Consider the following 14,937-nt stretch of genomic DNA (forward strand, 5'->3'; position numbering starts at 1 on the left):
AGAAAATTCTCACAACTTTTTTCAACCTATGTGAAGATGTTAACCACATTTAGGAGTTTTATTTTTGAATAATGGCTAAAGATTTCTTTGAATTAAATACTACCTAATTACCATGAAGATAATTTTTATTATTCAATGAATTTATTACATTTATAATTGTACAATGATCATTTCAATCCAATTTTATAGTATTTCCATCCAACACCCCCAGCACATCCCCCCACCCCCCAGCCTGTCTCCTTTGGAAACTGTACGTTTTTCAAAGTCTGTGAGTCAGTATCTGTTCTGCAGAGGAGTTCACTATGTCCTTTTTTCAGATTCCACATGTAAGTGATAGCATTTGATGTTGGTGTCTCATTATCTGACTGACTACCATGAAGATAAATTTATCTTGATTTCAGTAGCTCTACTCTGAGTACACTTAGTTATTTGAGTCACAGATATATTAATTATCATATATTTTTTCCACTCTTCTTTGGCTTCCTAAACAGAGTCACACTTGCTATCTTCAGAGTGACCATGGCCAACCTGACCTCGACGAGTGGATTCCTCCTCATGGGGTTTTCTGATGACCATAAGCTTCAGATTTTACATGCGCTGCTGTTTTTGGTGATATATCTATTGGCCTTGACAGGCAACCTCCTCATTATCACCATCACTACCTTGGACCATCACCTCCATTCCCCCATGTATTACTTCTTGAAGCACCTCTCTCTTCTGGACCTCTGTTTCATCTCTGTCACAGTCCCCCAGTCCATTGCAAATTCACTTATGAACAATGGCTACATTTCTCTCGGTCAATGCATTCTTCAGGTTTTCTTCTTCATAGCTCTGGCCTCATCAGAAGTGGCCATCCTCACAGTGATGTCTTATGACCGGTACGTAGCCATCTGTCAACCACTGCAATATGAAACCATTATGGACCCCTGGGCCTGTAGGCAAGCCGTGATAGCTGTGTGGGTTACTGGGGGCCTCTCTGGGCTGACACACACAGCAATTAACTTCTCTGTCCCTCTCTGCGGGGACAGAGTCATTCACCAATTCTTCTGTGATGTTCCTCAGATGCTGAAACTAGCTTGTTCTTATGAATTCATTAATGAAATTGCAGTGGCTGCATTCACGACCTCGACAGCCTTTTTCTGTTTGATCTCTATTCTGCTTTCCTACACGCGTATCTTCTCCGCAGTGCTGCGGATCCCATCAGCCCAGGGCCGGACCAAGGTCTTTTCTACCTGCCTACCACACCTACTTGTAGTCACTTTCTTTCTCTCAGCTGCGGGCTTTGAGTTTCTAAGGCCACCTTCTGATTCTCAATCAGCTATGGACTTCATGTTCTCCATATTCTATACTGTGGTACCTCCGACCCTCAATCCCGTTATCTATAGTTTACGGAATAAAGCCACGAAGGCAGCGCTGAGGAAGGTACTGTCGAAAGAAGAATTTGCTCAGAGAAAGAAGTACTTTAAAGCCATTTTTCAACTCTGAAGGACCATACGAGAAAAGCATTGTTATTATGGTTCATATGGTAAGAGGAATAAATCTGACTCCTTCCCAGACCAGAACTCCCTTCCAACCTTTCTATTCTTTATATTCTCCTTGAAATACAATTCTTCAAAATTTAAGATGTTATGCTTCTGAGGACATTGGCCTTGTTCCCATCAGTTCAATTGTATTTTTAGGCATATTTTGAGAATTTTTCTGAACTAAAAGGGAAAAGGCAATTAGTTTGGGATTTGACAATTATAACTTAAAGTTGGCTTTTAACAAATCGACTCCAGACTGCTGTCAAGTGATCTGATTGTGTTTACGAGATAGTATATCACGGTGTATGTATGTGATTTCCAGTTCACCTCCAAGTTTCCTATGTGCATTAAGTACCCATATTAATTTTTCCTTGCTATTATGTATTATAATAGTTTTCCCCACAGCAGTTTATTCAGTCTCTAATAAATGTCCACATTTTTTCTTTTAGCTCTACATACAATTCTTCTAGCTATGCCATATCATCCCACTTCTATCAATTGAGACACTAAATTTAGGAGAGATTAATTTTCTTGAGATTTCTCAAATAAAAAGTAGTAAATATATGGAGTTCCCATTGTGGCTCAGTGGTTAAATCACCCAACTAACATCCATGAGGATGTTAGTTCGATCCTCGGCCTTGTTAGTAGGTTAAGGATCCGGCATTGCCATGAGCTGTGGTGTAAGTCATAGTCATGGCTCAGATCTGGCATTGCTGTGGCTGTGGCGTAGGCCTGCAGCTGTAGCTCTGATTCAATCCCTAGCTTGGGAACCTCCATATGCCCCAGATGTGGCCCTAAAAAGATAATAGACAAACAAACAAAAAAAAAGTAGTAGTATGTGATTCAAACTCACATTTGTCTGATTCTAAACTCACCTCTTTGCCTCTATTCATTGCAAATGCTTTGTTTCCCAAAGTGAGTATGTGTGTACATGTATCATCTATTAAAAATAAGCATATTCCATTATTATTCACTAATGAAGTAGTCAGAAGACATCTGCTTTTCCATAACTGGAGATGTTTGTTCATTCATTTCCTTTTCTGATCTGTAGAAGAGTTCGATGAGATAGTTTTTACAGAGTTAGGCGGGAATGCCTCCTGGATATGTGAAACAAAACAAAAGTGAGCAAAATAGGAAAAGCACAAACCTATAAGAGTAACAGATCTTATAGCTCTGAAGATCTGACGCATTTGGGAGTAATGTAACCTTTTCCAGGAAGGACTCATAAGTCACGAGAGGACAATATTCTACTACTCTTCCCTCAATTTTGAAGTAAACCAAAGTACATGTAATAACAGTGGAAATGAGCAATTGCTGAGTAATGGGGGGCATTATTTAAATAGATATTTGGGATTAATGGTTCTGTCTATATCTACATGTGCATACGCCTGAGGAGATTTTTTTGCTTGTTTTTAAAGGTCATGCATTTCTTCTCTTCCCATATGAAGCTGGAATTGATGATAAAACTCCTATTTGTACCATATGTTGCAGTCCCAAGGTTTGGTCAACAACTATTTCTCTTTCTCTATATGCACATTTAAAAAATATGTGTTATTTGAAGAGGTTGCATATTATTTATAAAAAATTCCAAATGGAGATAAAGAAGATTTAAAACTAGATAAAAAATCCATTGAATTGATGTTTATGAATGTGCTTCCAGATTTAACTTATGTATATGCGTGTGTGGATATTATTTTGTGTTGCAATGTCATGGTACATAATGACCAATAAACTCTTTTGTTATGGCATAATGTCATAAACATGTTTCTAAATCAATAGGTAAAATCATTTTAATGGCTGTATTCTATGTTTAACTCATCCCCTATTTAAAATGTTTCTCTTGGAGATTAGACCTCTAGCCTGGGGACCTCCATATGCCCTGGGTGTGGCCCTCAAAAGACAAAAGACTGGAAAAAAAGAAAGAAAGAAAGAAAGAAAACAGGAGTTCCTTTGTGGTGCAGTGGGTTATGATACAGCATCGTCCCTTCAGCAGCTTGGGTCGCTGTAGCTGCTGGCCTACTCCACAGCCACAGCACCACCAGATCTGAGCTGTGTCTATGACCTACGCCACAGCTCATGGCAATGCCGGATCCTTAACCCACTGAGCAAGGCCAGAGATCGACCCGCATCCTCATGGATACGAGTCGGGTTCATTAACTGCTGAGCCACAATGGGAACTCCTATTGCTATTATTTCAAACAGTACTTTGATGAATATCTTCATTCATGCGCATATTTGTACATATATATGATTAAATCTTAGGGAACATGCCCGGTAGTAGAATTACCTCTTCTTTATCCTCTCATTTCCTACATGTGTTCAATATATCATTGAATCTCCTTTGGTGGCCATTGGTCTTTGTCTCCTCTAAAACACAAAAACTTCCATGAAATGCATTAATACTAAAATTCTATTACATGGAGTGTTTTTCTCTCACAGAGAAAATTTTAAAATTCTCAAGGGACAGAGAAATGGTCCTAAACAAAGATAATTAACATTGTGTAATTTCAAAGTTCCCGTCATGGCTCAGCGGTAATGAACTCGACTAGTATCCATGAAGACAAGGGTCTGATCCCTGGCCTCGTTCAGTGGGTTAAGGATCCGGCGTTGCCATGAGCTATGGTGTGGCTCGCAGACACAGCTCAGACCCCACCTTGCTGTGACTGTGGTGTAGGCTGGCAGTTATGGCTCTGATTCGACCCCAGTCTGAGAATTTCCATATGCCTCAGGTGCGGCCCTAAAAAAGACAAAAATAAACCCAAAAAACAAACAAACAAAAAACCATTGTGTAATTTCTTATTTGAGTGAGACCATTTTGAGCTAGAAGGCAAACCTCACCAATACTCTCAGATCAACAAAATGCACTGTTTGTAAAGAATGTCCCCATTCAACCAAGATAAGCCACCCAAGAGAATGCCAGTCAATAGGAAGGACACTATTTGCAGACAATGGACATTACAGTTTTTGACAATTAAGATAAGGTTAATCTTAAGGGGCTGCACTCATCAACAATAACGTTATTGTTGGCAGTTTCTTCATTTCACTTTGTGTTCATTTATTCATTTTTTTGTTGTTGTTGTTGATTCCCAATTTTGTCATCTTGGGAAATAACTGGTCTGTTCACCTAGTTGTTGGCCTTAGGTCAGTGAATACTCTTTCACTCAACAGCCCTGTATCCAACCAAAGTACTGTTGACTATACCTTTCATCTCTACTGCCATCTTTTTGGTCCAGGCAATGTTACCTTAGACTGGTGCGTTGGAACAGCCTAAAAACTGGTTTCTAAAACTCTTCTATTTTGAATACAATACACTTTTTTTTGTCTTTTGCACTTTCCTCAACCTTATTTTGGGTAAAATTTATATAAAGTTTATTTCAACCATTTAAATTGTATAAATCAAAGAATATTGATCATTATATATATATTTATTAAGTCATCACCCACAGTCAAGATACAGAATATTTCCAAAACCCCAAAGATGCTGTATATCTGGGGGGTTTTTTGTTTGCTTGTTTGTTTTGGTCTCTGTCTTTTCTAGGGCCGCACCTGCGGCATATGGAGGTTCCCAGGCTAGGGGTCTAATCGGAGCTGTACCCTCCGGCCTACACCAGAGCCACAGCAATGTGGGATCCAAGCCTCGTCTGCAACATACACCATAGTTCACGGCAATGCCGGATCCTTAACCCACTGAGCTAGGCTAGGGATCGAACCCGCAACCTCATGGTTCCTAGTCAGATTTGTTAAACACTGAGCCACGAAGGGAACTCCAGATGCTGTATATCTTATAGACTTTTCTCCCCCTGGCTTCTGTCTCAAGAAATCGCTGATCTTTCTATTTGTCGCTAAATTTTTATTTGCATTTTCTAGAATTTTATATAAATAAAATCATATACACTTTTTTTAAAGTTTATACCAGATATTCCTGGATATCAGATTTTATTTTTTTTTTACTATTTATATTTTTATTTTTTTAAATAAAAAAAAATTATTGTTATTTCCCCAATACAATTTTTTTTCTACTGTACAGCATGGTGGCCAGTTACACATACATGTATATGTCTTTTATTCTTACATTATCATGCTCCACCAAAAGTGACTAGATATAATTCCCAGGGCTACACAGCAGGATCTCATTGCTAATCCATTCTAAAAGCAATAGTTTGCATCTATTAACCCCAAGCTCCCAATCCATTCCAGTCCTTCCCTCTCCCCCTAGGCAACCACAAGTCTATTCTCCACATCCATGATTTTCTTTTCTGTGGAAAGGTTCATTTGTGCCATATATTAGATTCCAGATATAAGTGATATCATAGGGTATCTGTCTTGCTCTTTCTGACTTATTTCACTCAGTATGAGAGTATCTAATTCCATTCATGTTGCTGCAAATGGCATTATTTTGTTCTTTTTTATGGCTGAGTAGTATTCCATTGTGTATCTATACCACATCTTCCTAATCCAATCATATGTCAATGGACATTTGGGTTGTTTCCATGTCTTGGCTGTTGTGAATAGTGCTGCAGTGAACATGTGAGTGCATGTGTCTTTGTAAAGGAAAGTTTTGTCTGGGTATATGCCCAAGAGTGGGATTGAGGCGTCATATGGTAGTTCTATGTATAGTTTTCTAAGGTACCTTCATACTGTTCTCCATAGTGGCTGTACCAGCTTACATACGCACCAACAGTGTAGGAGGGTTTCCTTTTCTCCACACCTTCTCCAGCATTTGTTATTTGTAGACTTATTAATGATGGCCATTCTGACTGGTGTGAGGTGGTATCTCGTGGTAGTTTTGATCTGCATTTCTCTAATAATCAGGGATGTTGAGCATTTTTTCATGTGCTTGTTGGCCATCTGTATATCTTCTTTGGAGAAATGTCTATTCAGGTCTTTTGCCCATTTTTCAATTGGGTTGTTGGCTTTTTTGCTGTTAAGTTGTATGAGTTGCTTGTATATTTTAGATATTAGGCCCTTGTCAGTTGCATCATTTGACACTATTTTCTCCCATTCTGTAAGTTGTCTTTTTGTTGTCTCATATACACGCTTTAGTGTCCAGCCTCTTTTGCTGAGCACAATGGTTTTGAGACTTATCCATGTTGTCAAGTTTCATTGTATTGCTAAGTTGTATTCCATTAAGTAAATATGCTACTATATTTTCTTTGTTCATTCATAGGTTCATGGGCACTTGTGCTGTTTGCAGTTTGGAGTTGTAAGTAAAGCTTTTAAAAATATTTGTTTACAAGTCTCTTTGGGGTCTTATTTGTATTAGCGTTATTGTGTTCATTTGTTATTATTGTGTAAGTAGTATTTTATTACAATTGTATTGAATTTCTTATATTTTCATTTTCACTCACACAATGATTTTAAGAGCCAACATGTTGCAATGTTTTTAATCTAGCCCACTGTTTATAACCATTGCATGGTTTTCAATGATACATCCTCAATATTTTGCATGTTCACCCTCCCATTGACAGTCTGGTATTTAAAATAAAAATTGGGTATCATTCTATGAATATAGTTTCACATTTTTTTTCTACGGTTTCAATGAACCTTGGGCATTTTAGCATATCCAAATAAATTAAATCACTAAAATTCATGAAAGGATTCAGGAAACCTAGTTGGCTTGTATTGCTCAAACCCAGCACATTCCAGAAATGGCCTGTATTCAGCCTTGATGGGATACTAGGAGACTTAGCTCTAGTCTTTTGGAATATTCTGTCTGGTAAGAGCTGTTTGTGGTTTTTTTTAAATGCCTGCGGCCTTGGGCCACATTCCATCAGGTTTGATCAGGTAGTCTATGCCAACAAGGTGACTTACAGTGAACACCTACTTTGACGCTAGAGGGCTGGAGTCTGAGTAGCTGAGGTCAGCCACACACACAGGTGCTGCATGCCCACATGACTGACCTCCAGTAAAAACTCTGAGCATCAATGCTCAGGTGCTTCTGGGTTAACAATGCTTTGTACATGTCACACATCTTTGCTGGAAAAATTAATCACATCTATGTGACTCCACTGAAAGAGGACATCTGGACACCTGGAAGCTTGTGCCTAGTTTTTCCTGAACTTCCCCAATGAGCCTTTTTCCTTTGCTGATTTTTGTTTGTTTGGGGGGGGTTTTGGCTACATCCACTGCATGTGGAAGTTCCTTGGCTTGGGATCTAACCCACGCCAGAGCAGCAATCCTAGCTGCTGCAGTGACAACACCGAATCCTTACCCTACTGCACCATAAGAGAACTCCATCCTTTGCTGTTTTTAATATGAGGAATTTTCAGTACAACTCCATTTTGATTGAAAAAAGGAAAGGAATATATGAGTAAAATACTATAAAAATAGTGCAGTTAGGAGGTCCCATTGGAAGGGCCTAATGAATAGGAACTTGTGGGTCTATTCATTATTTCCTTCTTTTTCCCAGCTTTCTGAGGTACTGTTGACAAATAAAATTGTAATATATTTAAAGTATATAACATGATTTGCTATACATATACATTGTGAAAGGAGCTCCACATTCTTAACGCATTCGTCCCTTTTTATAGTTACCTTTATTTATTTACTGGTTAAGAATGCATAATATCTCATCTCTTAGCAAAATTCAATTTCACAATAGAGTATTATCAACTATAGTCCCTATGCTATACATTAGATCCTCAGAAATTATTCACTTTATAAATGAAAGTTGGTATTCTCTCTCTCCTTGCCCCATCCCAACTGGTAATAATTATTCTACTCTCCCTTCCTGAGTTTGATTGTTTTTTTAGATTCACATATAAATGACACCATGCAGTATTTGTGTTTATCTGTCTGGATTATTTCACTTTAGCATAACAACCTCCAGATTCATCATTATTGTTGCAAATAGCAGAATTTCCTTTCTTTTTTTAAGGCTGAATTTTATATATATAGCCAAGCTAAATATATATACATACACACACAAACATATATATATATTTAGCTTGGCTTATCATATATGACCTTTATTATGTTGAGGTACCTTCTTTCTATGCCTAGTCTCTTGAGAGTTTTTCTTATAATAAAAAGATGTTAATTTTGTCAGATGATTTTTCTGAATTGAGTTGATCATATGATTTTTATCCTTCATTCTGTATACACTGTGTATCACATTGATTAATTTGTCTTGAAACATCCAAGCATCCCAGGAATAAATGCCACTTGATCATCCTGTATATTCTTTTCAATGTGCTATTGAATTTTGTTGCCAATATTATACTGAAGATTTTGTATCTATATTCATCAGGGATATTGGCTGTAAGTTGCTTTTCTTGTAGTGTACTTGTCTGGCTTTGGTATCTGGGTATAGCTGATCTTATAAAGTGAGTTTGAAAGTGTTCCCTTGTCCTCTATGTCCTCTATTTTTGGGAAACATTTGAGAAGAGTTAATATTAATTCTTTAGTTTTTTAGTAGAATTCACCATTGAAACCATTTGGTTCTTGACTTTGTTGGGAGGTTTTAAATTAGTAAACGAAAAGTATTTTAAGTAGAATGCTATGCAGCCTTTAAAATATAGTATAGGGAGTTCCCGTCATGGCTCAGTGGTTAACAAATCCTACTAGGAATCATGAGGTTGTGGGTTCGATCCCTGGCCTTGCTCAGTGGGTTAAGGATCCGGCGTTGCCATGAGCTGCGGTGTAGGTCGCAGACGTGGCTCGAATCCTGTGTTGCTGTGGCTCTGGCTACAGCTCCGATTGGACCCCTAGCCTGGGAACCTCCATATGTGCGGGAGCGGCCCAAGAAATGGCAAAAAAAAAAAAGACAAAAAAATAAAATATAGTACTGAACCCTCTTTAGAGGTTCAGAGGAAATCTCTGCAATATAAATTTAATAACTTTGTGGTCATATTATTATTATTAAAAGTTTATTAATGGTGTATATAAAAGATGGTAAGAGAACTCAGAAGTTACAAAACAATGTTGTGGGTTTACATTCATTTCAAAGTACTTATAAAGTAGTTGCAAAGATTTAAATAATAAATTCTAGTGGTCTGACCCTCTTTATTAAATTCTGTTACTGTTGCTAAATTTGTTTTAGGATTTTTTTTTTTTTTTTTTTTTTTTTTGGCTATGCCTGAGGCATATGGAAGTTCCAGGCCAGGGATGGAACCCACACCACAGCAGTGACCTGAGCAATGACAACACCAGATCCTTAACCTGCTGCACCACAAGAGAACTCCTAGGATCTTTTAGAAGATAGTTCTATGTTTTAAAGTTCATAATGGATGACCAAAACAGCTGTTTCAAATCTGAGATGCAACGCAGAGATCTCAATTTATAACACAAAAATAACCATCAACCCGACTTCTAGTTTTTGAAGACACCTGACATTAAAAGATTCATTTCTTTTAATGTTTAAAATCTTGTTTGCCTTTCTGGAATACAGGATTTAGCTCTCACAGTGGTTCTCCAAATGTGGCACTCAGATCAGCAGCATCATCTGAGAGCTGGTTAGGCATTCGAATTCAGGATGTCACCTCAGCCCTCCTGAATCCGAGTTACTGAGTGTGGGGCTTCGGTAGCTATGCTAAAGTTGGAGAACCACTGAGCGAGGGACACAAAAACTCAGAGTTTACTGAACCACTTCCCCTCTGTGTGAAAACTTCAAAGGCTCCAAGTTGCAGGTGACAGAGAGACAGAGAAAATGAAATATTTTTGCCATTCAGTTCAGGCTTCCATTATCAAAGAGGCAAAAACAAAACAGCACTCACCACCACCACCGAAAAAAAAAAAACAAAAAAACTCTGGGTTCTCACGGGAAACAACATGTTTAAAAAGATGTCATTATAGATGAGAAAGGTGAGAATTTCATGATCAGTTTTGACAACTACACACACACCAGAGCAGCTGTGGTAAGTTTTCCAATCTTGAATGAGGAACAAGAAAATCTTATGTAAACTGACAGAACGTTATGTTCTTCAAATTGAGTTTGAAAAAGCAAGACTATTCATTCAATGAGGAAAATAAACAGATTGACAAAGACCATGTATTTAATTCCTGTTAATATATTACAAAATGAGTAATTTAAGGAAAACCAGTAAATTGAGAAGGGTACTAATTTTTTTTAATTTTTTTTTTTTATTTTTGGGTTTTGGCTTGTCTAGGGCCGCTCCCACAGCATATGGAGGTTCCCAGGCTAGGGGTCTAATCGGAGCTGTAGCCGCCGGACTATGCCAGAGCCACAGCAACTCGGGATCTGAGCCGCATCTGCAACCTACACCACATCTCACGGCAACGCCGTATCCTTAACCCACTGAGCAAGGCCAAGGATTGAACCCGCAACGTCACGGTTCCTAGTCGGATCTGTTAACCACTGAGCCATGACGGGAATTCCACAGGAAGGGTTAATGTTTTATGTGTTTATGTAAATATTCAGTAAAGTAACTATACTGCAACATGGTTCTTCAGAGAGTCTCCAATGTCACTGTGAAAGACAAGGCCTTGCAGAGATAAACCTTCAGTATAATTTTGGCTTTTTCCTCCCAGTGTTTTCTCATGTCTTTCATAAATACTTATAGATTCAGATGTAAGGCTATGGTATGAATTGCAAAGGAAAATTTTGGTATTCAGACCCAATTCTGTTACTTAAGCATTTTTCTGAACCTTTTTTTTTTTTCTTTTAAAAATAGATATTAAAATGCTTAGGCCTGCCCTAAAAAGCAAAATTAAAAAAAAAAAAAATTTAAAAAAAAAAAAAGCTTAGGCCTGGAGTTTTCTGGTGGCACAGCAGGTTAAGGATCTGGCATTGCTGCTGCTGCAGTGTGGGTTCTGTCCCTGGCCTGGGAACTTTCACATGCCATAAGCACAGCCAAAAAAAAAAAAAACCTTAGTCCACAGCAGATTTTTAAAAAATCCACCAAATTGTGTGGATTAAATGAGGCATATTTTATGACAAACTCTATCATGGTGTCTATCTCATGAAAATCCTCAAAATTGTTGTTTTTAAATTTCCCTGTTAATAATTACTGGTGTATGGGAATTCCCATGGTGGTGCAGCAGTAACAAACCCGACTAGTATCAATGCGGATGTGGGTTCAATCCCTGGCCTTGCTCAGTGGTGGGGAATCCGGTGTTGCAGTGAGAGACGCTGCTCAGATCCTGCGTTGCTGTGGCTTGGCTCTGGCCAGCATTGTTAGTTAGCTACAGTTCGACCTCTAGCCTGAAACTTCCATATACTGTAAGTGTGGCCCTAAAAAAAATTTACTGGTATAATTTTGTCACCGTAAAACATTTAATGTACCAAAATCAAAATTAATTGTGAACAATAATGTGGTTTATTATTTTATCAGTTTAAGGAAAAGGGGGACAAAAAACAAAACACAGAAAGGGAGAAATTACATTGAAATTATGTTGAAAGCATATCCTTAATCTTTATTAACTTCCTATTTTTTTATTAGCAGTGCAAGGCTTTAATAAAAATGTATTAAGTTGGGGATATTCTAGGTAGATTAACCTCAAGATTCACATTCACAGAGAAAGAGAAAGGGGGCTTTTAAATTTGGTAGACAAAACAAAATTAAAAAATTTTAAATTTAATATGGATTTTTATTATAAACCTAAAACTACTGACCCCTGCCAGACAGTACAATGTAGAAGGGCGAGGAGGCAAATGTCAAGATTATTCTTCATGGAAGGGACAAGAGGGAGATAGAATAACCCTGAACCATGAACAGGAGATGGACATTAGAGAAGAGAAAAAAATAAAGAGAATGAGGGAGGCCATTGAACGGCCTAACAAAAGCCTCTCAGACTGAGAGGTGGGGAGGGGGCGTTGATCTAAAGATTTAAGATTCTTCCAGATATCATTTCTAAGAACCTGAGTTAATGAGAGCCACAAAAACTCTGGTGAAATTTCACATGGTTTAGAATAAAGCCCAAAGAGACGGTCTCACTCAGCAGTTTTTTCCCAGTTGTTGCCCAGAACTCACAGAGGAAGGAAAAAAATGCAGGAATATGAGACACTCCTAAGTGACCCATCAGCCCTCATATACTGATGTACATTTTAACAAAGAGAGAACTTTTATTTATTTCCACCCCGCAAAGCCCCAAACACGGGATGGGATGATGAACTCAAACTTGACTTCTCTCTTCTCTGAATTGTAGGTCACTTTATACCTCTTCAGATTCCCTTTCTGAAGTTTAGATTGGCTATTGGAATGTTTTCCTTCCACATTTAAAGCCACCTCAGAGCAATCACACTGACTCCTCTTCTTTGCAAGTGCCTTTGTATGTAGTAAAAGGTGAATAAACATTTAATGATTTAAAATATTTCAAAGAGACATTTGTTACATACTTGGAGAAGCTCTATAAAATCATAGTAAACAGTATGTTTGAGTGAAATAGAAGTATCCCTTTCATAAATTTTTTTGCCCTTGATTTCAATGAGAATAAAATCTTAACAGGAAAGGCAATAACGCTACATAATTTGGCCCTTGGCTCCATAATTACAGGGGCTTTCCCTATAACGGAATTGTTGGTTAGGAATGAACCTTAGGTATCACCCATCTAACCATATTTCCTCCAAAAGGCCACTCAATCTTCTAAAATACAACAATGTACTCTACACAAATAAAATCCATCCAGTTTTAAGAAACCTCTAACCAAGAGCTGATCACTGAGTTTTTGCTTTTTTTCTTTCTTTCTTTCTTTCTTTTTTTTTTTTTTTTTTTTTTTTTAACGGAAGTACCCAGGCCAGGGATCAAATCTAAGCTGCATTTGTGACCTATATCCAGCTTTGGCAAGGCTGGATCCTTAACCCACTACACCACAGCAGGAACGCCCCTGACTTTCTGTTCTTGACTTAAAGCAAAGCAATTGGTTTCACTTGTGGAAATGGAATAGCGTTTTTTAGTGGTGCAAATGCATCTGTTTTTCTATGACAGGACCAGTGATGTAACCACACTTTGCACCTAGCTGTAACTACTGGTTTACTAGTGTTTCTGAAAGTGCTATGAACACAAGAAACATACATATATTCGTCTTTGGATTCCCACCATCTAGGGCACAACTGATGAATAACAGGTGCTTAAAAATAAATTGTTGAAAGAAGCAGCGATGAATAAATGAATAATTTATTTTAACATTTCTCTACTGCATGTCCCCTATCCTCTTTATCTTCCAGTTGCCAACCCAATTTGTATCTTCAACATGGTTATGGCAAATGTAACCACAACGTGCGGATTCCTCCTCATGGGATTTTCCAACACTCGTGAGCTGCAGATCTTACATGCATTGCTTTTCTTGCTGATGTACCTGTCAGCCTTAGCAGGTAACGTCATCATTATTGCCGTCACAACGCTGGACCAACATCTCCAATCCCCAATGTATTACTTCTTGAAGCATCTTTCCTTCCTGGACCTCGCCTTCATTTCTGTCACGGTCCCGCAGTCCATTGACACTTCACTGACAGGCAATGGCTGTATTAGCCACGGTCAGTGCATGCTGCAGGTCTTCTTCTTCACGTCTTTGGCCTGGGCTGAGGTGGCCATTCTCACAGTGATGTCTTATGACCGCTATGCAGCCATCTGCCTCCCACTGCACTACGAGGCCATCATGGATCCCAGAGCCTGCGAGTGGGCTGTGATAGCTGTCTGGCTGAGTGGAGGCACCTCTGGGATCCTGTACACAGCTGCCACGTTCTCCATCACCTTCTGTAGGGCCAAAGTCATCCATCAGTTCTTCTGTGATATCCCCCAGTTGCTGAAGCTCTCCTGCTGCAATGATTACCTGGGAGTGATTGGAGTGGCGGCCTTCATGACGGTGCTGGCATTCATCTGCTTCATCTCCATTGCCCACTCCTACATCCACATCTTTTCCACAGTTCTAAGAATTCCCTCTGCCGAGGGCCGCTCCAAAGCCTTCTCCACCTGCCTGCCCCACCTCTTTGTTGTGTCATTTTTTCTCTCCATGGGCATCTTTGAGTTTCTAAAATCAACTTCAGATTCTCCAACTGCTTTTGATATTATGATATCTCTCTTTTATACAGTAGTGCCCCCAACACTGAATCCTATTATCTACAGCTTGAGGAATAAGACCATGAGGGAAGCTTTAAGAAAATTACTGTTGGATGGTGAATTCACCAAGAAAAAAACATTTTTGTCCTGTTGTTGATGGATGGCCAATATTACACCCAAGGAACCTTTTTAATAATTGGAATTCATTATACATATATATATATATATATGAAATATATATTTGTAATATATGTTCAGTAATGTTAAGGAAAAGTAACACTTTTTTTCCTATTGATAAATCATGCACTGTAAGTATCATCACTACAGAAACTCTTCATCTGATATCTTCATTTTATTAGTCGTTGAAACCAATTTTTTGTTATTCTTTCAAATTAAAAGAAAATTACATATAATCTTTTCATTTTTCTTTTCATATAGGCCCACTACTTTCCTTTTCC

General features: G+C 38.3%; 2 protein-coding genes across 2 annotated transcripts; both read left to right on the forward strand.

The window, feature by feature from the left end:
• Positions 1 to 519: 519 nt before the first annotated feature.
• On the forward strand, positions 520 to 1,485 carry LOC110258998 (olfactory receptor 14J1-like). The gene has a single exon (XM_021082294.2). It carries the CDS (start codon positions 520 to 522, stop codon positions 1,483 to 1,485), a length of 966 nt encoding a protein of 321 aa, XP_020937953.2.
• A 12,102-nt stretch (positions 1,486 to 13,587) lies between these two features.
• Positions 13,588 to 14,636, forward strand: LOC110259000 (olfactory receptor 14J1-like). The gene has a single exon (XM_021082297.2). It carries the CDS (start codon positions 13,674 to 13,676, stop codon positions 14,634 to 14,636), a length of 963 nt encoding a protein of 320 aa, XP_020937956.2. The 5' UTR covers positions 13,588 to 13,673.
• The last annotated feature ends 301 nt before the right edge of the window (positions 14,637 to 14,937 follow it).

This window comes from Sus scrofa, chromosome 7 (genome assembly GCF_054392235.1).
Source record: "Sus scrofa isolate SSC_HxYL_T2T_F1_AM1 chromosome 7, Sscrofa_HxYL_maternal_Yorkshire_Landrace_v2.0, whole genome shotgun sequence".
Classification (NCBI taxonomy): Eukaryota; Metazoa; Chordata; class Mammalia; order Artiodactyla; family Suidae; genus Sus; species Sus scrofa.

Coding starts and splice junctions, on each gene's coding strand:
- LOC110259000 (XM_021082297.2), top strand. CDS start 13,674: ATGGTTATGGCAAATGTAACCACAACGTGCGGATTCCTCCTCATGGGA.
- LOC110258998 (XM_021082294.2), top strand. CDS start 520: ATGGCCAACCTGACCTCGACGAGTGGATTCCTCCTCATGGGGTTTTCT.